The following is a 26985-nucleotide window of genomic DNA, read 5'->3' on the forward strand; positions in this document are numbered from 1 at the left end:
TGATGCTGATCTTCTTTTGTGAAATGTTTCTGCTGTCTTTTGCTTTTCTTAATCTTTATTGAATTTTATGAATCAGCTTGACATTTTTTTCTAAATATTTACATGCTGTAAACATGAAAACTATACAAAAGCTTAAAACTTTTTTGTAATTTTCAGCTCATATTTATTGTAATAACTGCAATGAGTTGTAATGTGAGAATGATATTGTGTTTTTAAATGTTACCTGTTACCCCAACATGGATCTGTGGCACCACAAGCTGTACAAGTTTGAATATGAAAGATTGCAATTTAAATCTAAACACAAACGTTTGTGCTGTCTAAAACAAGGTTGTTCCTCTGTAGAAAAAAGAGACAATATAAACATTTTTGTTTTTATTTTGACCGTTTCCAGACCAAAAACAAGTTAACTTATCATGAGGATTGTAGGTAATGAACTTAAACAAAATAGACCGAACAGAAAAGATGTGATGGGGTGCACAGTGTGGGGATCAGCACCTGATAGTGAGAGTTTGCATGTTCTATGTGGAGTTTGCATGTTCTCCTTGTGTCTGCGTAAACCTCCTACAGCATTTCAGCTTCCTCCCACAGACCAAAAACATGCTTCATAGGTTATTTGACCAGTCTTACTTGTCCCTAGGTGTGAATTTAACTGGGTGTGACTGTGAGGCTCTGCGGCATAGCTCGCCTTCTCCTAACAGCAGTTGGAATAGACTCCATCAGCCCTGTGACCCCAAATGGGATTCAGTGGCTTTATAACATGGATGGATAGACAAAGTTGTGATGATTAACATCTAAATTCTCATCTGAAGAAAGGAAGAACTACATTACATAATATGACACAAAATCTGACAAACTGGAAACTAAACTTCATCTGACAGAGTGAAATTCACAAGTATGACTTCTCAACTGTCTAGAAGGATTAACTTTATCAAAACATTTCAGAAGTTTATTTTTTGCTTACAAGTGAATCTGTGTTGTGGTTTTCAAAGTATTTTTGTACCAAACAGAAACAAATTTAATGTATTTAAGATTGTAACCTAGCAAATAAGGATTATTTTTGCTACACGTGCAGGAAAATTTTGTAAATTAAAAATGAATAGTATTGGGCTCATCACAGAGGTGCTTCCTGAATTAGAGGTTGTTTTATCTAGAAGTCTGCTAAGAAAGCTATTGTCTGCAACATGTCTGTATTTGCAAGCATTGATCCCTGTGAACAGAAATCTGAAGAATGTAGGCTTTTCTTAGTGTTTTAGGTTTCCTTTTACCCCCCAAAAAAAGTATGAACTTTTGAAAAAAAAAAAAAAAAAAGTTTTTAAAAGCCACTTTACTTGTGGTGTTAGCGGTTGGAGCTGTTAAAATCAGATCAGTATTTGATGAGTAATTGCAGTTTAAATGTCACATTAACAAACCTTAGTCTTAATGTGTTGGGCATAGGACAATAATGAAGTAATTGTCACAAACAGGGCAATGTTGTTATCTTAAATAAAATGTCACCCATTTCTTTGTTTGAAAAGATAACTAGGTGAAACGTTTTGTGGCTTTCCCTGGGTACTTCAGAGTTTGAATTTGGTATATTGTTAATAAATAAGAATCTAAAATAATGGTCAGTAAAATCGTTATTAGTAATTAGGAATTAGTTAATAATTTATCTTATTTTGGCTTTTTTTTACTCATTGAGCGGATATACACAATATTTAATAAAATATTTAAAAGCAACTTTCTGTTGATTTTTTTGGTTGTACTAGCCACTATTGGTAAGCATCAATAGAACATGTCGTTTAGAACCTAGAACACACATGACTATTAAAGGGGTGCAGGCATTTTTGTTTATCCAGGAACAAACAGACAATTATCAACAGGTAAAAATGTGTCATTTTAGCAAATTTATGACTCTTATTGTTCAGCATAATACTCTAACCTCACAGTCTGACAGTAAAAATGTGAGCACTTGACTGAATGTTGATTTAGTACTAATCACAATCATGGTAAACTAAATTGTGAAAGACTTGTTTTTCCTTGGGATTAGGTTTAACCCCTCAGTGAACATCTGGTCTCTGGTCTTGCTAGACCACATACTGTGTTTAGAAAGAACGCATTAATTTTTGCATTGTTGTAATTTGTATATCTGACCAAACACAGTTGTTTAAAATGTTTCTCTGGAGCCATCCTCTATTTTAGCATTTTTTCCAGACTAAAGGGCACACCGGATTTTAAGGCGCACCGTTGCTGACTGGTTTATTTTTGAACTTTTGCTCTTTATAAGGTGCATCAAACTATAAGGGGCATTAAGCGAGACAAAAGAGTCAGAGATGAGTCCGTCAGTGAGTCAGACTTTATTAACTGCGTTCACAGTAATTCTAGCTTGTTTGTGACATGCTTCACATTAGCCAGGATAGAAGCCATGTTAGCCATGTTAGCAGATAACAGACAGTGCCTCCAAGAAAAAGACAAAACAGAATGTGGCAGTGAATTCAGGGGCCTCTGCCTGAGACAATGTTTCTGGGAAAACCATGAAGTTTGAACACATGTTGGATTTGTATGTCAGCGATTTCCTTAGCAGAGGGTAGTTTAGGGAATTGACTGAAATGTGCCATCTTGGAGAATCTATCCACCACAGCAAGAATAGTAGTATTACCTGCAGAAGGGGGAAGACCAGTGACGAAATCCATACTGGTTTGCGTCAATGACCTTTGGGGCACTGGCAAATGGTAAATGGCGTACACTTGTATGACACTTTTCTATCTTCCTTGAAGGCCCAAAATACTTTACAGTTACAGTCCCATTCACACACTGATGCCAAACACTGCTGCCAAACACTGGCGCCAGCTTATTACCAGACGAGGCAATGTGGGGTTCAATGTCTTTCCCAAGAATACTTCAACACATGGCAAGGCGGGAATTGAACTTCCAATCTTCCAGTTGGGGTCGACTGCCCTACCTCTGCAACAAATGAACAAAACTTGCCGGATGCGGTCTGTAAGTGGAGAGTGGGCCACCAGAACTGCTGCTGGACAACAGAAACTGTACAACGAACCCCTGGTTGATAATACATACAAAAAGCAGGACACTTTTGAATCACCTTAGACCGAAGGTTGTGAGGTACAAAAAGTCTATCTTGTAGACAAGTTGAGGTAACTGCTGCATGGCATTCTGAACTTCGTCCTCAATCCCATTATTCGTCATGGCAATTCGGACAGATGATGGCAGGATGTACACACGTTCAGATAAACGTTCCTGTCCACCTTTCCTGTCCTACTGTCCTGGATCTTTGGTTCAAACGCCTTAAACTTGCCAAAGGTTAAGCAGTTTGGCGGTGCGAAGATACTGCCGTTTAAAAAAAATTTTTTTTATTGCTTTTAAGTGCGCCTTTTAGTGTGGAAAATACTTTACTCTTACAGTACATTATCCAGATCAACGTGGACAAAACAAAAGAAATGGTGATCGACTTCAGGACATCTGGCAATCACCACACTCATCTCACCATAAACGGTGCTGCTGTGGAGAAGGTTGAGAGCATCAAGTTCCTGGGGGTGCACCTCACTAACGACTTGTCCTCCTCCACCAACTCTACAATGGTCATCAGGAAAGCACAGAAGTGTCTTCATCTCCTCCGGAAATTAAGGAAGGCTGGAATTCCAACACCTTACTTCATCACCTTCTACAAGGGCACCATTGAGAACATCCTTACACAGAGCTTTACATCCTGGTTTGGCAGCTGCAAGGGTCAGGACAAACAACAGCTCAGCAAGATTGTGAGCACTGCAAGCAAGATTGTTGGTGAACCTCTCCCGATCCTGGAGGAGCTATACGAGCAGCGCTGCCTGCGCAGAGCAACCTCCATCATGAGGGACCCCCAGCACCCCTTTCATGGACTGTTCTCCCTCATGCCATCTGAGAGGAGGTTCAGGAGTATCAGCTGCAGATCAAGCAGGATACTAAAAAGCTTCTTCCCACAGGCTGTGAGACTGCTGAAGGGACTGTCCTCCTCATCCATCCATGCTCTCACAAACTCCACTCTGCAGTAAAACCAAAAGGATTACCCCAACCCCCCAAACTCTACCCCCGCCCACACACACACAAACAAGACTGCTGCTAAACGCACATAAGTCACTTTATAGTCACACTGAATGCTGGTCTCCATTTCATTTCATTTTATTTTATTCTATTGCATCTCTATCAATCTTATTTACAGCTATTTCTTTTAATTCCTTGATTTTTTTAAAATTGCTGCTTCTTTGCACTGTCATGCTAGTGAGAAACAACATATCCTCTCAGCTGTGTATTGCTCTGCAAATACTATGTGTGGAATGACAATAAACCAAATCTTGAATCTTGAATCTTGAATTATATGAAGAGTTGTGTTATTTTGAGAACTTCCTTTATCTTAAATAAGAACAACTAGAAACTGTTGCAGCAAGATGAGACATATAACTTGTTTTTGTGACATTTTTATTGTGAGTTGACGTCAAACTGATAGAATTTTAAGTTTTCATCTCTTTTCTTTTAAAGTTTGAATGCAGTTTATGCAATCCAGTTGAACTGTTCACTTCAAGCCAGTGTTCCTATCTTTTTGTAGTTTAATATGTTGCATTTGAACATCAAAATCTGCATTTTCGTTGTGCTTTGACCATCTTTTATATTCCATTCAGGTTGGCTTTTAAACAGATCAGATAAAAATGCTATAAAAGAACATGCTATATATAGTCTATTCTGTGAGTGTGATGGTTTTGTTAATTGAGACTGATGTCCTCAGGTTAAACACTGAGCCAAAATATTTATATGTATATGTGCTGGGCAGGTTTATCCTTATAAATGAAGAGTAGAAACGGTAGCAAAACGTTGGAAAAAAAACAAACAAAAAAAAATAACACTAGACAGATGCAGTGACTCTGCCTCGCCTTTTTTTTTGCCTCCCTCACTCAGCAGCAGTGACAAACACATTTTATGAGTCACGGCTGGAGCGAACTGCCCGTCCTTTCTTTTTCAGACTTTACCATCAAGAAAAATCTAATACCAACAAATTCTGGCTTCCAGGAAAACTCTCTTTCTGCATCTGGTACGACACCCCCTCCCACCTAGTCTGTCCTTTCCCTCTCCTCTTTATTTCATTTTTCCCCCCTTCCCCAGCCTCCCTTCCCTCTCTCTCCTCTCTTTTTCTCCCCATCCCTCCCATCCTCTACTGCGGGTGTCTGGGAGACTGTTTTTCCTCTGTCTCTTGCTCATGAAGGGCCGCACTAAGCTCCCTTCTCTCTGCCCGTGTGTGGTAGGTAAATTCACCTCTGTGCTGTGTTTGTGTCGTTCTTCTTCTTCCATCTCTCTGTTGCTGCCTCTGCTTCGCATGTTGGCTCCAAGTCTGCCAGTCGTTCTCCCCTGACTGGCTTCTAGGGGCTGTTTTTGTGCGTTTTGCATCGAACATGGTCTCAATCTGTTCACCGTCATTGATGAATGTGCAAATGACATGGATTTCTGCTCGTCTTGTCTGTATGCTAGGTTTAGTCACCCACTTTTGATATTACGTATGAACATGGCCTGACACACGTGTGAGGGCATCACGGAGCATGCTCAGACTGTAGAAAGTGTAACTCTGGCTGACTTGTTGATGAAAGCATCGCAGGTTTTTACAGGCATTGGTGGGGTTTTCATCATGTCATGAAAATGTTATTTTGCTTTGTTTTGGGTTTATCCTCTATAATGTGTCATGATCATTTAGCCCAAGAATTAAAAAACAAATCGTATTAAACTGATGCTGTAAAGTCAAACTTTTAGATCAATCTATGCTTCAGGGTCAAATGCTAGTTAGCGGTAATGAAAGACCATTCCCTTTTCTTTCTTCAGTTTTACATTTAATATGCAGTGGTGTAAACATGACTTCACAGAACAGGAAGTTCGTCTTGCAGCTGTATTTAGTAAATCAAAATGTCTTTTGTTTTTATCAGTGTATGTGATCAAAGGATATTTTGAATTTTTATTTTATGAGTAAATCACCCTGATTTAGGATTAGTGTGGACATCTGACAGGAGTCCTACGGGCACTTATGTGTCACCTACACCGCGTGCGTGCAGCATTCACACAGAATCAGTAAGGGTCCAGTACGCTCATCTTACTAACAACTAGAATCAATAGTATTGATTTATCAACACTACTGTTGTCAGCATCTCCTATTATGTGAGTTTCTCTCTTCAAGCCTGTTGCACTTTCAGAATCTGACTTTTTACCATAATTAAGGGGAATTTACTTTTCTGCCCATTTCAGCATATCAAATTTAAGAGACGTGATGTCCTCTCTTACCCTGTAAGTTCGGCTGATGTGTCAGCCAGACCTTCTGGCAGATCAGGGTGAGCTTCAGTCAGCCGGGCAACTCTGCATAAGTATCAGCTATTCTGGTTGAGCACAAAGTATCAGACCAAGAAATGTGTGTTTAAAATAGATGAGAATGATAATTTTAGTGAGAATTTAAACAGAACGAGCTCCTAAATAAAAATGAGCTATGCAAGCATGAAGAGCTGAGACTATCTGGAGTTTTTTTTCTTGTTGTCCAGGTGTCTTAACCTCCGTCTTCTTGAACTTGTTGGTCGTGACTTGAGGTAGGATCTCATAGCATTCATTCATGGCCTTTATTAATCAATTAATATTTATCTTTTGAATGATGATTATTAAGCAGAGCTTTAGAAAACTATGGTCTGAAGCAGCCTTTTGAGTTATTTCAGAAAACAGATCTGTTTAGGTTTTTAAAATAGTGACCTGAATGTCCTGTACTCTCAATCGTAATAGAAATTAACAATGAATGGCGTGGGAGTTAATTTGATAATTTTGAATAACATTTTCAAGTTCACACAGAAGGTTTGAGGTGGCCACATGAAGATGAACCTAAACTAGCAGAGGTGAAGATGAAGGTCAGTGCATCAGAGTGGGGAGATCAGTGGCTCAGTTATGAATGAGCCCCTGTCACAAAACCTCAAGATTATTATTTTTTTTAATAGTGTTTGGCTTTGGCTGAGTCTATGGGAGTGTGTAGGAATGCATTAGTCCTAAAGTTGCTTTAGTGGTTCATGTAAACAATAACCTTATTGTGGCTTTAGAAGTGCCACACACCTAAGCAGAATCGCTAGATGTCATTTTTAGTTAAAGAAATTGAATAATTTAAAGAGGAAATCAGACTAATAGTTATGTAAACTTTATGTCTTAGTCAAAACTGCCCTTACGGGTAAACCTGGGCTGTCTGCAGGTGAAAAATAGGCAATCTCATATGGGGCATTCAGGTGGCCTGCACACAATTGTAGGATTGTGGACTGCTCTGTGAGCCTGGATGTTAAAATAAAAATGCAATCCCCTCTTTGCATTTTAATTTTAATTATGACACAGAATAAGCAGTTTTTTAGTATTGAGTTTTGAAGGAATGCTTTTTTATTTAATTTTGAGTCATCGTAAGCTTCATTTTGAAAATGAAAAAGCATTTCTAAATTTTGATTTGATTTTGATTTGAAATGGTTTATTTCAAGCAATCAAATAGAAATAGAAATACAAAGCAATACAATCATCAGTTATAGATTCATACAGTAACTAATCAAACTTAGGATAATTAGGCATATCAATAAATATTGCTTGAAAGGGAGTGGAAGGAAGGGAACTTATATAATCCCACCCCGTTATACTATAACCATTTTATTACATGATTTATCATTATCCGGTTCCTAGCTTTTATCAGACAGAATTAAGAATCGTAAAGTATCAATAAAGCACATGACAAAGATGAATTTTGCTACAGATTTACCAGAGAACTTTGAAATATTTGAAATGTCAAATACCATTTTCTTTATGATTTTAATTAAGTGACAGAATAAGCAGTGTTGAAGTAGAAAATGAAAAAGCATTTTGGCGGATTGCTTTTTCATTTTAATTTTGAGTCAAAAAATGCAGTTACATTTTGAAAATGAAAAAGCATTTCTGGTTTTGACTTTTATTTTCAATTATGCTACAGAATCGCTTCCATAGCTTGATCCTCAAGGGAGCTGAAAGACACACTCTAAGATTTAGCGGCTCCTGTCGACAACCCTCTACGAACAACTCAAAAACAGGCAGCACCTGTTGCCCCCCTTGCAAGGGTGTATGTGACTGAGGTCTAAGATGACCCACTAATGTTTTTAGCAGCTACGACCACAACTCAATCCTGCACTTTTGCTTTACAGAGCACTTTTCAAGCAACATGGGTTACATGAGCTTCATGTCAGCAAACAGCATCACTCAGCTCCATGCAGGAGCAAGAAAATGAAAATCCTTATCTAATGCAGCTGAGTCAAGACTGTACGACAATAGTGATGAATTATGTTTGCAGTCAATGATTCTATTTAACGAAATTGAACGAATGCTTGATTAAACAGTCGTCTAATTGTGAAAGGCAGATCTCTTGATGGACGATGGGACTGTTGAGTTTTACTTCTGAAGTCAAATTGTGTAATATGTTCTTGAATGCGACTGGCTTGTGCTTCGCATCACTCCCATTAATCTCCCTTTCTTTTATCTACAAAATCAAAGTTCAAATGATGACATTTTTAGAAAACAGAGTTGCTCCAATTTTCCATAATTTAATCTAACTTTAAAACTCACACGTTCCAAACTAATACATGTGATTTCAGTTGGAGAATGCCTTGTGACTACCATATAAGCGCCATGAAAAGGTTTCTATAAGCAATGCCAAGTAATGTGTTTAGGGTACCAGACTTAAAAAAGAGAAAGAAGAAACCATAGATGGTTTAATAGGTGAGGCCACAGTGGGCCAACGCTTACAACACATTTCCTTTTTTGAATGGAAACCTTTCAAAGAATAAATGTATATCAATCTTTGTAAAAGCTTCATAAAAATTTGTATTAAAAAAAAACATATAGGGATAAGAATGAATGAATGTGGTTCATCTTTGTCAAAGCCTTGGGGTGTGTTAACATCTGTTGTGAAAACTGGTGGAGGAGACAGAAGAACAGATTTGGTGGCAGAAACTAAGACATTAAAAATACATTTTCCCCTCTTTTTTTGTTTTTTTTAACTTGTTCTCTCCAAAAACTGAGCAAACAGATGAGCGCTGAAGGCCTTTTGTGTTGGACAGGTTTTACTATTACAAAAAGGGGTTATGAATCTTTGGATAGCCTGGGTGTAAATTTGTATAAACACCTTTCTGTTTTTTGTTTTTTTATTATTTTTATTTATTGTAAAAACACATTTTCAAACCTGACCAAAGACTGAACCAAGGGTGAAATAAAAGGGAGGGCAAACAGGTCACCTGATGCACATAAGGTGAAAACCAGATTCTCAAACATACCTTAGATGATGATTTACCAACAGAAGACGGAAGTGGATAACTACTTAAACATTGTGAGACTCTGACTGAGGGAGGAATGTAACGCTTAAATCAAAAACGCATAAAAAATACAAGAAAAAATGAATAAAAAGACCCCTAGCCTCACAAATGATTTTTTGCACCACAAATCTTTGCTGCTGATTTTATATATAGAGAAGCCCTTTTTATTGAAGTACTTTGAAAAATTAAGAATTTGTTTAATAGTATTCCATTTGTACACCTTGCAATGTTGTTTCTGAGTGGTATGTGTTCCTCTGAGAACGAGACAATCCGATCCCCCAAGTTTTATTTATTTATTTATATATTTATTTATTTATTTAGTTTTGTTTTGTTTTGTTTCCTCTGTAGTAATGGTGGGGAACCACTGATATTTTCACTCTAACAATTCCAAAGAAGTAAACTTAAGTCAGATATATTCCATCAAATCATTTTGATTGGTCAGAAGTTGTAGTTGCCACATCATTTTTGTCTTGGTACATTCCATTTTTTTTTTAAGGGGCTTTCGAAGTTTTGGATAACTTAAGCTAATAAGAGCAGCTGTTTCTTTTAGTATAAGTTAGATACAATTAAAATTTAATTTGTATGTCTATGTTACGGTTGTGTTGGAGAACCCATTCCAATGAGAATTGTGTTTTTGGTGTTTTAACATGTTCTTGTAGCATTTTTCTCAAGATGGAGCGCATGCATAAATACCAGACCACTGGGAACGCTTCGAAAATAGATGATGTGATCGGAGTGAGACTTTAAGGAGCTGTTTACCTGAAATTCTCCAGATCATGTTGTTTGGGAAAAAAGGAAGAAGTCATTTTGAAGTTATCCTTGTGGACAAGTAAAATTGTTAAAAGTTGTGTTTATGCACGGAATTTCCATATCACTTCTCTTAACAGGCATTGCATATAATAGATGCTTTTCTTTGGCAAAAACCAACAACTTTTTAGAGAAACAACAAAAAAGACATATTTATGTCTTTATTCTTTAACTCAACTTCAAATAAATACAGCTTTTTATTTCAGCCAATGAAAGGTCTTTGCACCCACCAATTCATAATTCAGTTTTTCACAATGAGCTAATACATTCTGCATGATATTCAAACCTGACCAGTGTTTTTAAATATTTGAATATCTTTTATATGCTTTTTCCCCCTGATTCTACCCCTCAACTGCATTTCTTTTTAATTTGTGTGCTCATTTTGCTTCCTCGTGGCTCAGCGGCAGTTGTAGATTCATGCACCCTTGGCTGATTTGTCTGAGACTTCTGCTATTCACATCAAATGAGACTGACACTTTGACGTCCAAATAAAAAGAGATCAGGAAGTTAGTTTTAGCTGTGAGTATCTTTAAAACACAATTCCAGGATTTTGAATATTTCAATATTGAGATATTAACAAAATATCTACATATCTATAAATACTGGAGAATATTTCACATGTTCTGCATATTATGTAACAAAAGAAAACACAAAAAAAGTGACTTATCTTACTTATGAAAGGCCTCTTAAAGGTTTAACAGGATAACTGAGAAAGTGGATTTGCTGTTGTGAGATTGAGTCTAAATACAGATCTGTCACAACACCTCTGGTTTTCACAACACTCCACTTTTTTTCGTAAATGAAATATTTATTTTATATGAGAATTAAAATATTTATTCTATCTATTTTTTCACCTTATATGTATTTTTCTTAATCACTTATTTATATAGCTTTTGGAGTTTTATTTGTGTATCTTTCACATCTGACAAAACATATATTTTCGTCTTTTTGCCAGTGTTTTCCCAGTTTAGTGATGGTTTTTTGCCAAATGTAAATTCCCCCACATTAACTCGAACGATTTCTGATCTTTATCATATCAGTAAGTTAGCAAAAGTCAGGAAGCATAAATTTAAAATGTTCAACCAAACTTTTGTTCAGAGTTAACTGAGAGCCCACTGCAGTTGCCACAGAAACTAAGGCAAGGTTTGGTGATTCTATAGACGCACTCCATGAAATAAGCACTCATTCGAACACAAGCAAAGTGCTCCTTGAAAGGGTTTGGGCCAGAGCTCACTTGGTCTTTCACCCAAACCCACACAAACAAAAATACTTGAAGTTTTTGTCGTGACAACTGCAGCTTTACTGCTTGATGCTGGTTACTTGCAGAAGATCAGCTAGAACTTTATTTGCAATCATGCCTTTGTGGCTAAATTACCCAAATGTAAGGGTTAATATAGCACTAAGCAAGGATAAAAAGGCCTCCTTTTACTGTAATGTACATTTACACAGATATTTAATTGAAACAATCTAAAACCTCTTTAGCATTTTTAAAGTTTGAGTAAAGGGTCTACTTTTAGCTTAAAATGAAACATTTTCAACATTTTTGGAGCTGCAAAAGTCTACTATATGATCAGCAAAGCATGGCAAAACCAAGGATTACTGTGCAGTTAAGGACTCTGGGGTGAGTAGGCTCTAAATCGTGACTCTGGCAGCCGGGCCTGGCTCTTCATGAGGTTAAAAGTGAAAAGAAGCTGCTTGACGGCTCTTTCACAAAAGGGGACAGGCTGAAAGAAAGCTTCTAAGCTTGTGGGTGGTTCTGCTTTATGCTAACTGACAGATTTTGGTGCAGGTTAGCGCCTCATGTAACAGGCTGTGAGGGTTTTCTTGGTCCACATTCTTCAAGTCGTACACGTATTTGAGTCTCAGATGGAGAGCAGGTGGCAGAGGATTGTTTCGGTATTGTGGGCTGGCTTCAGAGACGGGGGAGGCACAGCAGAAGCAGTCTGAGGCAGAGGATGTGAGGTGGACTGTTTGAGAATTAGACCAGTAGCTGTGTTGAAGCACATCAACTGAGTGTTTTCCTGATTACACCATGAATTGCGAAGATGTTGTCACTCCATTGCAGGGTGCTGCGGATCATTTCGCCCTGAATCATTTGCCTGTGTGTCACCAGAAAAATCCAGAGCAATTGTACGCTAGCATGGTTTTGCCTTTTAAAGTGAGTTGGCATTGTAACATGCACACCATGATACATGAATAATGCATTGCTCTCAGTCATCTCTAAAAGTGATGACTCCATTTAAGCATGCGAAATTTACACAGCTGGCTGGTTTTGCAATACACAGAACTAGAAATATCTGTAAAGTTTGAAGCATGACACAGAAGGCGGGACAGCAGACACCTTAGAACATTACTTTAAAAAAGTATTTATTACTCACTACTTAATCCAAAATGTAAGTTAGTAACTAAATAATGCAATAATATAACAAATGTAACTACTTGCTTTATTGGAGAAAATAAAAAAAGATTAGTTTTCTAAAGTCAATTGAAACGAGTAAGAGAGACTTGTATGTGACTTCAATATCTATTGCCAATTGACAGTAAAAGGTTTAATCTGCAGTTCAAGTATTACATTTGGAACAAAACTAACTTTATTACAAATGTAAAAAACTATCATAAACAACCTTTACTTCAAAGTATTTTGTTCACAACAAAATCACACCCATTTGAGGAAAATGTAACTTACATTTCGGTGTATTTCTTTATTCACATCTTTGTGAATCAAGATCAGACGGAAAAAATAAGGTGTTGAAAAAGATCTTGTTTGGGACGTGGAAGCTACGATCGGCGGGCCACAAGCTCCTCGTTCCACTCCTTTCCGATTCATCCACTTCCATACAAATAGATCCGTGTATGTCTTTGTTTTTCTCGTCTGAGTTGGTATCTGGATCAAAACTGTACGGGTGGATAGCTCCAGTATTGCTACCATTTTTGTTGCACCACTAATGTTAGGTTGTGGGTGTGAGGTGCTTTAAGCTAGCGGAGGACAGTGTAAAAAGATGGATGATAGGAAATGGGAGACTGTCAAAAGAAACTGCTGCCGTTCTGCAGAAACTATGTCCGAGATAACATCACAAGGTTTTTTAAAAGACCAGTGGGAATAGATAAAATAGATAAAAAGATGATCAGAAAGGGACTTTAAATAACAAAGTGCATTTTACTGTGTAGTCCAAAAAGAAATAAATCTAATTTCAGACAACTTGTCTGGTTTGCATCTTATGTTACTTATGTTTTTTCAGAATTAAACAGGTAAACACTGTGAAATGTTCTTAGTAACTGTTAAATACGTAAAACTCTCACAAATTTCATCAGGCTGTAATGGAGTCTCCATTTCTGTAACTCCTTCCACCTGTTTAGCATTTGTGTGTACTGTAAGGTGGGCGTGTGTGTTAACTCATATCAGCCAATCATAATTGTTTATCTTGTTGTTAGCCTGCCCACTTTCCCCTTTCAGACAAGAAGACTCTGTCTGATGGTGCATCACTGGGAGGTGGAGTGTTTAGTTTGCACAGTTTATATATTGAATTCAAAGTAACATAATGTACTTAATTCAATTCAATTCAATTCAATTTTATTTGTATAGCCCAAAATCACAACAACAGTCGTCTCGATGGGCTTCGAAGTAAAACATGAAATCAAAAGGATCACGAATACAAAGAGTTCAATAGAAAAATACTAAAATGAACTAACAAACTGACTAAGCTATACTGGCATCCCTGCCCTTAGACCCCCCTTCGCGGTAAGGAAAAACTCCCAAAAAAACCGGATTCCGGAAAAAACGAAGAAACCTCAGGGGTGCCCACATGAAGGAGGGATCCTCCCCCAGGACGGACAGGCGATTTACCAGAAATCTTAGAGAAGAATTAACTTATCTAAATCTACAACTACATATATAAAGTCCAGCAGACGAGCTTCATCCAGCCGTGGTTGTGGGGACAGTCAAAGGCGCGAGTCGAGCCGGAGACAGGAACCACAGCCAGGTGTAGGAGCAGGAGCAGAGACGAGGTACTCGGTCAGGTACAGAGCAGAGACGAGCCAGAGATGAGCCAGAGGCAGGATCCACAGCCAGGTGTAGGAGCAGGAGCAAAGGCGAGGTAAACGGTCAGGAACTGGAGCACGGATGAGCCAACTGGAGTCTGGAAGCACTCCCACTCCCCAGGAGGGGAGAGGAAAAGAGGGACAATACATGAATCGCACTGCACCAAACAGAGGCATGGAGAACTAAATGATAAATTATGATCAAGAATAGAGGAGAGGAAGGGTAGAAGTAAAAAAGGAAAGAGGACAGAACCCCAGTGCACCATAGTTACCCCAGCTTCAACTTCTAGCAGCCTTTTAAAAGAAATAGTTATTATTAAGTTTAATTTAAACAAACTAACATTAAGTTAAATAATCTCTGAATACTAGCTAGTCTGACAATAAGCCTGTCCAAAGAGGAATGTTTTCAGTCTAGCTTTGAATGTAGAAACTGAGTCGGCCTCTCTTACATGAGCTGGGAGTTTATTCCATAAGACAGGGGCTTGGTGGCTAAACGCTCTACCTCCAACCGTACTTTTACTAATTCTAGGAACCACAAGCAGTCCTGCATTTTGCGAGCGAAGTGTTCTGATTGGTTGGTAAGGGACTATGAGGTCCTTAATATAGGACGGGGCCATTCCATGTAAGGCCTTATAGGTTAACAGGAGGATCTTGAACTTAATTCTAGAATCAACTGGGAGCCAATGGAGCGAAACTAACACAGGAGTGATGTGATCTCTTCTGCTGGTTCCAGCTAACAATCTAGCAGCTGCGTTCTGAACAAGCTGGAGACTTCTTAAGGAACTCTTAGGACACGCTGCTAACAAAGAATAACAGTAATCCAGCCTCGACGTAACAAATGCATGGATGAGTTTTTCAGCATCACTCTTAGAAAGTATATTTCTGATCTTAGCAATATTTCGCAGGTGAAAAAAGGCAGTTCTACATGCCTGAGATATGTGAGCCTTAAATGATAAATCCTGGTCAAGTAAAACCCCAAGGTTTCTAACTGTGGAATTGGGGGCTATACTTATGCCGTCCAGGGAGACTATCTGAGCAGACAGAGCATCTCTGAGGTTTTTAGGACCAAGTATAATGACCTCAGTTTTTTCTGGGTTCAAGAGGAGGTAATTAATTGTCATCCAGGTCTTGATGTCACTGATGCAGGCGTTCAGTTTCTCTATCTGGTCATTCTGGTCAGGCTTCATGGATAAATACAACTGCGTATCGTCGGCATAACAATGAAAATTAATGCTGTGTTTCCTGATTATGTTTCCTAGGGGTAACATATAAAGCGTAAACAGGATCGGTCCCAAGACTGAGCCCTGTGGGACTCCATAGGCTTAGCCTTTAATAACTGTAATATTATGTAATAATGGAAACAATTGATAGCTAGATCACCCCTTTCCTGTAAAATGTTTATTTAAACAGCGTCATTACAAACTGACAGTCCTTTGTTATGGCATTGCTTCCTGTGTTAAATTATTCTTTTAGCAATGCAAGAGAAGCTTTTATGTTCCTAAGAATTGTATTTACACAATTAAGTCTTCATGAGTTTGCTATAGAGACATCAAAATGTATTTTTAGAGCATGAGTGATTAGTTACTATTATGTATCATTCTTAATTAATAATTGTTTCTTTAATTTCCTAAAATCCGCTGTAGCTGATTTTATTTCTCTTGGGTTATGGTGTTTGGTTATGTTTTTTTTTAAAAACAGAATTACAGATAAAAAAGGTACTGTTACTGTAAGTGAAATGCCATGTTCTTGTAGAAGTCTGATGCGACAGGCCTTGGAGAGGTGTGAATACTATAATTCTCACCTTTGGTGTTTTCCAAGTCAGTAGAGCTAAGACAGTCTCAACAGCTTGAGATTAGGTGTCCTTTATTACAGCATTTCACTGTCAGCTCAACTATGTGCTGGAGGTCACACAAGGTTAAGGAACACAGCTTGAGTTTTGGAAGAAGACTGCTTATTTTACCTTTTTATAGGTTAGTTAAGACAAAATCAAATTAAAACTATTTTTATTGTTCAAGGAGAATCTTTGATGGAGCAAATAATTAACTCTCCACTATGATCTGATGGAACATGCTTCACTTTTCTGATCTATGAACAGTTATATTCTTGAAATGATAACAGTAAGCATGAATTCAAGGTGAGTAAAACATCAATTCTTTCCGTATCTTCAAAGGCTATAATTAGAGGGCTTTCTTTCACATGTTTTGTTTTTTTTAGAAAACCCCTAGGCTTTGCCTTAGGATGTGATAAAACATCCAGGCGCTCCAAGGGTTTTAGCTAATTTGCTATGTTTAGGTAGATATTTCAGGCAAAATAAATATAGCCAGCTCAACTAAATTAGCTTCAAAACACATTCCGATTGTCCGTTAGATTATTTGGCACATGAGGCTGTTTTTAGTTTCCAGAGAAAGTGTAAACATGGATTGTTCATGTCCTTGGATTCAAAAGCAGGGATAATATTTCAGACAAGACTTTTATTTTGGTGGAGATCCCTACCATTGTGAGTCAAGTTTGCTGTAAATTTTTTAATTACTTTAAAAGATTATTTTATTTGTGATAATTACTCATTTTCACTATGCTTTAAAAATCTCTCCCACATAGCTTTAGAGAGGAAATTGTTATTTAATGCATCATCAATTGGGCGAATGCTGTTTTATCCACTTCAAAGATGACATTTTGTGTTTTTTTTTTAAAATCTTTTTCATTTTGATGTTTGGCAGTACCATGTTATTAGACATGGTGAATCTAAAATTGTTGACTGATGTATTCAAATCAACACAGAGAGAATGCATTAATAATTTAATCAAATTTATTCCGGGTAAAATATTTACACGCCAGTCTTACCGCTCAATTTTTCAACTCCAATGCAAAGGCGCATCGTAACAAGCTGCCCTAATTTTCACAATCATGGATAAAAAAGCTATTCAAGAGTGGAGCTAACAGGGAAATAAGGCAGTGTGGTAAGGCACATCTGCCTCTTCCCACAGGGTGGACTTGGCACACTTTTTTGGCTCAATGAGCTGCTCTTATAGTGACAGCTCTTCCTTATCCTTTTGACAAAAGCGTCTCAGTTGTGTAACATGGTGCTGCAATGCGAGGCACCTCTTGAACAGGGAGACAACCCCTGATGACAGAAACCGTCCCCTTTGCCCGATCCAGTGACCAGAAATCTGCCGGTTTGTGGACTGTTTGTAGTTATCTGCCACCCCCTGCAGATGTTGTCATGGAAACACTCTTTTGGGGTCGTCTCTATCGCTCAGACAATGCAGCATGAGGATGTTAATGCTATGCTCAGCACAGCACAGTTCAGGTTTCCATGTGACTCCTATGCTTACATAATGTTGGAGTGGGGAAGAAATACAGGAAATTACAACCATAGACTTTACTGTAAATGGGATAATTATAGGAATTATTACTCACATCAGTGAGTAATAATGTCACCAACATGAAAGTCAGCTTGAATTCAGAAGACTTTCAAAACAGCAAAAGATGAGCATATTTCAAATCTCATTTCAATCTCAATTCTGATTCTTAAAATGCAGCAGCTCTCTAGTTCATCCATGTTCATTATTCAGACTAGCTATACCATGTTTATCAATAAATATGTCTGGAAGGCAGCTTTAGTCTATTTTACATGTCCTGATCTCTAGCAATGTTCAGATTTCCCAGGGACATCCCCAAAGCTCTGCAAGGTTGCTAGAAAAAAAAACTATCAGAAGGGCATCAGCATGTTAAAAGGGGTTTCTGTATTCAATTTAATGCTGACATCACTAAAGAACATAGAGCCCTGCGCCGCAGTCGGTCCTGAGATGAATGCACAATATTTAAATCTGGCCTACCTGGTGCTCTCACTCCACCCTGTGGGCCTTCCATGGCAGCACAATTACACAAGAGCAACTAAACAAAGGTGAAAGAGCAAAGGAGGGAAAAATGGAAGATGGCTGCCTTCATCCAATTAACAAGGATAAAGCTTGTTTTCATGGGAAGTCATGGAAAAATGTCACCTGTAAAGAGACTTCTTAATGCAATACCACTGCTGGAGAAATTGTAGCTCCAATTGAGTCTTTAATCATTCATTTTGGGTCTGATGCAACAATTACAGAAAATGTGTCCCTTCCTGACCATCATGACTTCTAAATAACAATGTACACCATATATCTATCCAGTGTAGATGTTAGAGGAAAAAAAGGATTTCTTGGTTTAAAAAGTAACTTCTAAAGGACCTAAATAACCATATTGGTGATGTAAAAAATAGATCAAGCAAAATATATTGTTTGCATGTAATTTTAAAGGTTTTTATCTTTGAAACCGTCTTAGAAAGTTTTTGGATTAAAAAGGGGAAAGAAAGTGTTTGCCTTATTGAAAACAATCTGTCTTTGACAGGTCCAGAGGAGATACAGTGTGTCGTGCGAGATGTTAGAGTGATCTGTTTACACCCAGTGGCAAAAGTAAACCTTAATCAATGATCATGATCTGTCTGACCACATCAAAACAGAGCTAGTCAATCAAAACACATCACTATTGGTCTGGAGTGTGGATGTGCTTTTAGCACTTGGTGGTTCCAAAACATTTTAGATATAACAAACATAATACACATTTTTTATTATAAAATGGAATTTAAGTAGTGTAACTAAAAGAAGGCAAAATGTTCTCACTTTATATTCTAGTACTTTCTCTAAAAGTAAGTGAATTTTTCAGATAGGGGTTACATATTTTATGAAGAATGGGGAATGGGTGCACATATTTAAATATTTAATTTAATTTAAAAAATATCAGACTGATTATACCAAGTTTCTGATTTCCCATCAAAGGTTTCAGCACCACAGACAGCTCCACTTACAATTTTCCTCTCCCTCCGACAGGGGGCGAAGTGGCCACGCTGTTAGTATTGTGAACAGCAAACGCGGCATCAGAGTAAATATTTTCCCGTTGTTGTTGTTTATATTTGTTAATTTGTTTGTTTTATTTTAGACTTATACTGTTGCTATGATTCCTGTTGTGTTTTTGGGCTGCTTTTCTGCTCTCAGTGATTCCAGCTGCGCGTGGAGTCCAAACTTTACGGTCAATCAAGCAGAAAGAGCGGGGCAAAGAGAGGCAGGCAGACCTGAGTGGAGTGTGAGCGGCGGTGGGTGTGGGGGGTGTTCAGTCTTTCAGACATCATGGCGGTAGACATTTGTAAATGATTGATCGGAAGTCAGCTGCACAGAAACCCCGACGCCAGGCTTCAGGCGGCCGGCTTAGTTTGCGGGCCATCGGTGACTCTCCCAGCCGCGCGCTCCTGCGCCTCCACGGGCTTCGGTCTGCGCCGCGCGCCGCTGTGAGGCTCCGGTCTGATGTCTCTGCCTGTCAGGAATTTCAAGTGTCTCTCTCCGGTCATGTGCCAGTGTAAGGTCATCTGCAGCAACCGGACTCTGTCTCTCATGTTCGGCTGTAAGGTAAGAGGAAAGCAGCAGGAGAAGGAGGAGATGGCCTCTGGAGGAATCCGTAGCATAAAGGCTTCAGCTGTGATCGCATCGTCTTTGACTTCTTTGCATTTGCCTCATTTCATTTCTCCAAGTCCTTTCTCTCCTTCCCCATATCTTCAGATTTTGTTCTATGGACCCATTTGCGCTTTTTGTGCTCATATGACCGATTTCAATGTGCACAGCAGTCTAGAGCATCTCTGCAGCACTGTTTTCTTCATTAAATAAGGCATTTGTTTCTTTCAAATATGTCCTCAATAATAATATGGTCAGAATACAACTACATGTTTAATCCAGCTGGCATGGGTTTTTGACATTGGGAAGTGCACTTTACTGCTCAGAGCCACTTAGATATCATTCATCACCATAAGAACCAGTCTTGAAGAGGTATAAAGATTCATTTTATTCGATTCATATCATAATTTGTGGTTGACGATACATTCATTGTTCATTTCAAATGATCCGATTCAATTGTTCCAGGATATCTTTTGCCAAAAATTCAACCAGTGTGACTCAGAGATAAATACCTGGACAGGTGAAGTTTTCCGGATTCCTTGTATTTCTTGCAGGATTATCAAGTGTAAATTAAATATGTGTACAAACAAACAAGAAAACAAGAATCAAAGGCAAATCCATTCACGTTTAAATTTCATAACGTTTAGCCTACTGTTGTATTTCCACATCAAAATAATCCAAACAGAACATTATAAGAACATTCTACCAAACAGTATGGTCACATATCTTTGCTAAATTCGAAGGGTTTCCACACATTGGACTGGAATGATGGTTGATCATTTTTTGCTGACATATGTGTGTTGTGTGATGGCACTTTTAGGTTACAGTATATAAACCTACCATACCTCAATCTAAATGGTGTTTTCCAATATTGATTATAATTAATTTATTTCATTTTAAAATGATTTTATAATGGTATATGTCAATTTGATTAACTTGCGTCAGACAGATCGATCTGGTTGGATTGTAGGAATATAAAGAAATTCATCAATTGATCGTTACACCCCTACCATATTGACAATATTGAACATGAACTGAGCCTCCGCTTGATGTTTTTTTTTTTTTTTTTTTGGTGGAAACAGAAACAGAGTTAAGCTTTTGCTGTTTTGCTTATCAGTGACAAACAGGCCGGATGTGTTTGTGCTGTTTGGTTTTGGAATGTTGTAAAGAGACTGTGTGATCCCGTGTTCTTTCAATCTGTTTGTCCATCACATCCCAGATTTTTCTCTCCATCCAAAATTCCTGTGGCAAGCAGCCACAGGATACTTATCTCTGACCTGGAATTCTCCATGAAGAGTTTCAGACATTAAACTTCTGGGACTGGATAATTCTTATATATGCAAAAGATGCTGCTGGAAAAGTGGGTTGTTCTGTGTGTGTGTTATGTGGCGGGGGGTCCCATTACTCTATGTGGAGAACAAGCACAAGCAATCCCATGTGTCCCCATCCAGGCCTTCTCCTTCCTCTGTATTTCCATGGGAGGAATTGTGGAAAATATATCAGTTTCCCTGTGTGGATTCAAGTCTCTCAGCTAAAGGCTCGCTCCGTGAAAAGAGCGGTTTGACAGGGAATTAACATCTCAATGAGAGCAGGCTGGGCATGCTTGCACACAGGTTCAGTGGCCCTGACAGCTTGTGTTTGTGTTAGTCTCCTGGGAGTTTCTTCTAGGTGGGATTTTTCTTCTTCTTCTCCATCTTCAGTTCCAGCTGTATATTACAACATTCTTCAAGCGCTCCTGCTACTATCTGCTGTTATCTGACTAAGCTCCCTAAATTTCTTGTTATAAAAGCTCCAACATGCCTGGTCATTTCCCCAAGGTGATCGTCCAAGGTAGTTTATTTGCATAGGCTTTGTTTCTAAGCACAATTGTGCTCCGTCATTTCAAATTCAGGGTCTTAATTAAAGAATAAGATGTTTGCAAGCACTCATCGGTGCTTTGATGTGCTCTTTATGCTTTATACTCATTGATGGCCTCATGGCGTTTTATCAAAACAGCTTGCCTCGCTGAACTTTGTCTCCCGGCTTGGAGTTTTGCTCTGCACTCATGCTGAAGGCTCTGCAATACAGTCCTAATGAAAACAGAATATTCACTTATAGTGATTGATCTACAAGCGATGGATCCTTGGGCCTTCATCTCAATATCAAGATCAATAATCACCTCATCCTCGCCATCGATTGTGGGACGTCTTCCTGGAAAAAGTACGGTTAGGCATTACAAAGCAGCCAATCAGATGTTGGTGAGCAACTAAAAAACAGTGGAATTTAATATCCAAAAAGGAAGGAAGGCATTTTTTTGCTTCGCAGAAGCACCTCATATGTTCTGCTTTCCTCAGTGCCGGATTTGCATTTCGCTTCCAAGATGCGCCCGTTTTATCTAAAGCTTTGCACATATTAATTTATAGCTCTGACATTAAGCTTTGAGCATCATCAAAGTGAGGTGGTCAGGATTTATTTGTGCTCTACTGAGGTCCAAGGTGGATCTGCTCGGGATCAGCACCACCATGTCAACTCCTTCTATTTTTATAAATAATTTTATATATAGCACTTGCAGGTTTTAGTAGCTACATCACAAGCCACAAAAACTCAGACTTCTCCTTTATTTAAATGACGCTTTATGTCTGAGCGGATTAAAGAAAGTTGTCATTCAAACTTGACAATTTGATCCTTCCCAAATATCAGAAATAGAACATTACCGCAGGTTAGCATTTGGTTACTAGAATCAAATCTGCAGAATTCTTGACTCCACCTTCATAGGAAACCAAGAGTCACAGCAAGTGAGTAATGGTTTGGCAGTTAATGCTCTTTCAACTGATTGTCCTTTCTTAACAGAACATTGTGTAACTCTGTTTCCTAGGCATCTAGCATAAAAAATATTCATCAACAGACACTCAAAAGTAATTGGTTCTTTCATCAAGCAAACTATAGAGCATCAGTGTCCTCTTTAGGTTTAGTAGAGTTAAATCCACAAAATTGATATTTTTCAATGTTTTGTGTGTCACTTAATTGTACTATGTACCTTCAATATATGCTGTAATCTGTGATCAGTATCTGAAAACCTAGTTTAGTAGGTAGTCGTTATGACTTAGGCTATATCCCAATTCTCTCATTACTCCCCCTAAAAGGGTAACACAACAGGACAGTTGGAGGCTGACTCCACTCTCAGCCCAGATTTGAAAAATGCAACAAAATAAAGGGGAGGCGGGCTGAGATGGGGGGATGTGGTCTGGATCTGTGATTGCCAGTGACAGTGAGGTTAGCTTGAGGTAACGTACAGTCACGCTGCATCTTCAATAATGGAGATTGATACAGAGCAAAGTCATCCCAGTTTCACCACAGAACTTTTGTTGGAGGTTGAGGAATGTTCCCGTTACTTCTCCTGAGACAGGCGCCCATGGTCCAGAACCTTATCGTTTCGAGCTGCTGGCTCAAGAAGCTGCCTCAACAATGCCCAACGGCGGGGCTGCCGGTGTAGGTACCGAATCTGTTGAACCTGCAATAAATGTTCGGCTGCGACTAATGATGATGTCGCACTATCTGATTGGCTGTATGTTATCATTAGTGGCAGGCCCCCCAATATTTATTGCAGGCCAAACAGAAATAGTTCCTACGCCGGTGCAGCTGCGGGTTTGCAAGGATGAAGGGGACCAGATTCTGAGTGGTAAAATGATGCTAGTGTCATAGCTCATAAAGGCTAACGTATTAAACAAAGGCTGAAATGTTAATCTTAAACTCTATTCATAAAACCTTTTGAATATGGAAAAAAAAACATTATTGTCACTCAACAGGTGCACCTGTGGTCTCTGCACCTCACTGTCCCCTGTATAATGTGAAACTTCTGAAATGACGTGGGACTTACATCAGTTGTCTCAAAATTCAACTTTACAACCTTGTTTCAATCTCTAGGTGGCAGCACAAAGACAGTTTCAGACTATAAGTTCAGGAATTAAACACGTTTATTTTAAATTGTCAACAATTTGACAAAGACCAATAGTCAGCAGCACTTTTAAATCCCCATTTAAACAGGTAAAGAGTCAAAAAGAGTTGATTTACTGTTACTTCTTAGAAATTTCCAGAGCGCTGGATTTTGGAATTGCCGATTCAACCCCCACAAAATGTCAACCACCCTTTAGCCAATAATGCACTAAGTAGTGAGAGAATTTAGACACTACCTGTTATTGTCTTTTATTGCACTTTTTTAAGCCATTTTTTTCTGGCGGTACTGTAGTGAGTTGTGAAATGGTTTGATTGTGTTTGTGGATCTAGCAGAAGACTGGCCAGTATTAACACTACAAGCTCCCACTATACAAGCAGTATACATCAAAATGTATGTGCTCAGCATAAAAATTGTGTGTGCATGCTTCAGTAGACAGAGAGGGGGGGAGGAACTGAAATAATTACAACTGCTGGGCTTTGCCTAAGGATGCATCTGAACTGTAAATCCCTTCATTCCTTCTCTTACTCCTGCCTTTATTCATCCTTCATCTTTCTAGATTTGAACTGGGGCCAGAAGTCTGTACCATTAATAAAAACAAAAGGGGTGCCATCTTGGATCTGTTCTTTGTCCCCAAACCAGTATTTATATATTGTAGATGCCATCAGATAGTTGCTCAGAATTTCAGTAAAAGTCCTTGAACAATCCCCCCCTCCCGCCCCCCCTGCCACCCCCCCCGCACAGCTGTCAGTGGAAGAACCACAGCAAAGCACCTACTGTCATACCATTTACTGTATCTGTGACTCCAATCTCATTATGAAATTTGAGCATGATGCATCTGTGTGGGTCTCTTATCAATGATGACTCATCCTACAGAAGGGAGCTTGAGTGTGCCATTAAGATAAGAGGAACATAATTTTGCTTGTGGAACTTTAAGACTAGAATTTTTAACAGCGTTGATACAGTAGTTAGTTTTTTTAAAATCTTTTTGCTAAAAAAATGTGAACTTAGGTTCTTAGGCTTTTGGAATTTTTTTTCTTTCATATTTTGAATTAGTTGCTGTTTAGAGTCATATACAGTAGGATAAACCTCCTCCTCTGCCCGTTAGAAGTATCTACACAACATAAAGTTTCTTAAAGTCTTCTTAGGTCCTGCACAGAGCTGTTTAAAATCTCCTTTTTTAAGCAATGCAAGAGCTATTTGATTGTCCTACGATTTTTCTTGGGTTGTCTTTCATGGTGCAAAAAAAGTAGTGGAAAATGCTAAAATTCTGCTTTGCAATGTTTAAAATTTATTTTGAACTACCGCCATGCTGTAAATGAAATCTTTCCACCTTTATCCACCTTTGTCATGGTAGGAAGAACACTTCAAAGTAAGGGTGGGGTCATCTAAGATAGCACAAGGGTTACGTAAGGCGAAAATGCTTGTGCACATTTTTTTCAACGGGCGTCAGGTCGCAGCGAATATTAAGTAAAGGAGAAGTAGGTGAGACGCAGACATGTTAAGTTTTCTTTTTTTTTTTAAACCAGCGGATTCCTGTGCATTGCACAGAGAGCCTATTAGTGCTGTTCAAGTGAAAGGTACGTGCTTCTTGTGCGCAACCTGACTGTTAGAAATCTAGGAAATTAGACAATCAGAGTGTAGTTTGTGTGGGCATCTGACGGCCACAAATCCTCGTGTGTGCAGGATTTGCGCTGTCATTAAGGAGCCAGTACGCAAAACTTGCTAACAACTGGAGCAATGTGTAAAGGACACTGTACGTTAGCACCACCCATATGTTATTTGTGCATGTAACTTATACTATCCTAATAAATACTTTACAATGCACTTACCACATGCACAACAATGGTACGCTCCATGTTCATGACAACCCTTGTGGTGATTGCATGACCCTCAACTGCAAGACACACATGCGCTCCCCTTGAGATGCAGCCTCTACTCTCTATGACCCTCCACAGGCCTGGACGACTAAAAATCTGCAGCACCCACTCGCCATAAACACGTTTCAAGCTGCTCTTTAACTGTGGAGAAAAAAATGTTTTCAGTTTAATTTTTTTATTTCAGAGTACATCCACGTTCATTTATTTTACATTTCATAAATAATTAAACTTTTAGAAATAAAAAAAACAACTAAAGCTACACTAGTGCTCCGTGGAACACTATGGATGGCTAGTAATGTTGGCACAACATTGATTTGGGCATAAAACTCCATAAAAAGGTGTGTATTAGCATTGGTTTACTAGTTCTTTCTTGAAAGGGTAGCCAATATAGTTTGTCTTTGACTGTTTGGCCACAGGCAGAGTGAACAGCTATCACACAGAACAGTACTTAACTGATTAGCGATATGAAAGAAAACCCAGGACAGCCTTAAAAGGCAATCCTGTGATGTGGATCTCATCACCTTTACTACAGATTATCGACCTAATTTGATTATTTTTCTCAGCAGTAAGAAGAACTCATTCGTTTTTGGTTGATTGCCGCCATTTGCTTTTCTTTTTTTTTTTTTTTGCCGCCATAGGTTTTTTTGTTTTTCTGCTAAGTGAAATTCCACAGTTTCTTTTCTTTCAATTTTTGACCCATCTTACAAAATTAATGAGACTTTCCATAACAGGAAAGTGAAATATTGCATCTGAATAAAGATGCTTTTTATTCCTCCTCTTTTAGATTTAAAGAAATGGACGCACACTAACATTCTGCTGCAGTTTGAAGCATCCTGCTACGTGTAGCATCTGTTGTAATGGTGGAAGCACACATGCCTGCAGGAGTATATCTCCTGACACAATGCTCCACCACCTTGGAGAACAGCCTGAAGTCATCCTAAACTGGAGATGTGCACATTTTCCATCTTTGGAGGCTTACATTGATGTGAAATAAACTGTTGTGCTGGTAGGTGTTGGCTGGCGGCAGCATTTGTGATGAAAACTGTGTTGAGGTTTAACACTTGATAGGACACTTCCAAGTGAAAATCAACTGAGAAGGCAGCAGCGACTGTGTTTCAGTGCAGAAGAGGAAGTTTAGAGGATCTTGGGAGACAAACAATTTTCTCTTTTCAATGAAAAAGATAAAAAGGATTGATGATCCACGGGAAACTACAGGATAGTTTCACTCGCTGTGTGACTTTAAAGGCATTATAAGGCTCTAGTTATAGTTATAGCTGGTTTAATGGCTGCTGTGTGGGTTGTTGTGAATGTCTGCCCGCTAGCATCAATTATGCTCTCGTCTTCATGTTTGCTAAAAGGAAAAAATATATTCTTTAAATTCAATTGATACGTTAGCTTCTAAAATGCAGACTCACAATCAATGTTGTTTTAAGATAAAATACTGCAAAAAAAGCAAGAAATGTACGCAAAATTGTTTTGGATTATTACAGAGTTATTCCACAAAA

General features: G+C 38.5%; 1 protein-coding gene across 6 annotated transcripts in view; it reads left to right on the top strand.

The window, feature by feature from the left end:
- Positions 1 to 26985, top strand: part of LOC101159214 (disks large homolog 4) — an 89703-nt gene that overhangs the window by 16220 nt on the left and 46498 nt on the right. Inside the window, exon 1 of one of the 6 annotated variants that reach the window (XM_023962373.1) lies at positions 5036 to 5056. The exons of 2 other annotated variants lie outside the window; for them this stretch is intronic. Coding sequence is in view for 3 of the 4 variants with exons in the window: in XM_023962369.1 (XP_023818137.1) it covers positions 19526 to 19627 (102 nt within the window). In the remaining variant the exon portion in view is untranslated. Of the gene's footprint in view, positions 1 to 5035; positions 5057 to 5158; positions 5264 to 19334; positions 19628 to 26985 lie in introns of those variants that run through there. 3 more of the 6 variants (XM_023962370.1, XM_023962369.1, XM_023962368.1) reach the window with 3 other exon arrangements.

This window comes from Oryzias latipes, chromosome 14, assembly GCF_002234675.1.
Source record: "Oryzias latipes chromosome 14, ASM223467v1".
Taxonomy (NCBI): Eukaryota; Metazoa; Chordata; class Actinopteri; order Beloniformes; family Adrianichthyidae; genus Oryzias; species Oryzias latipes.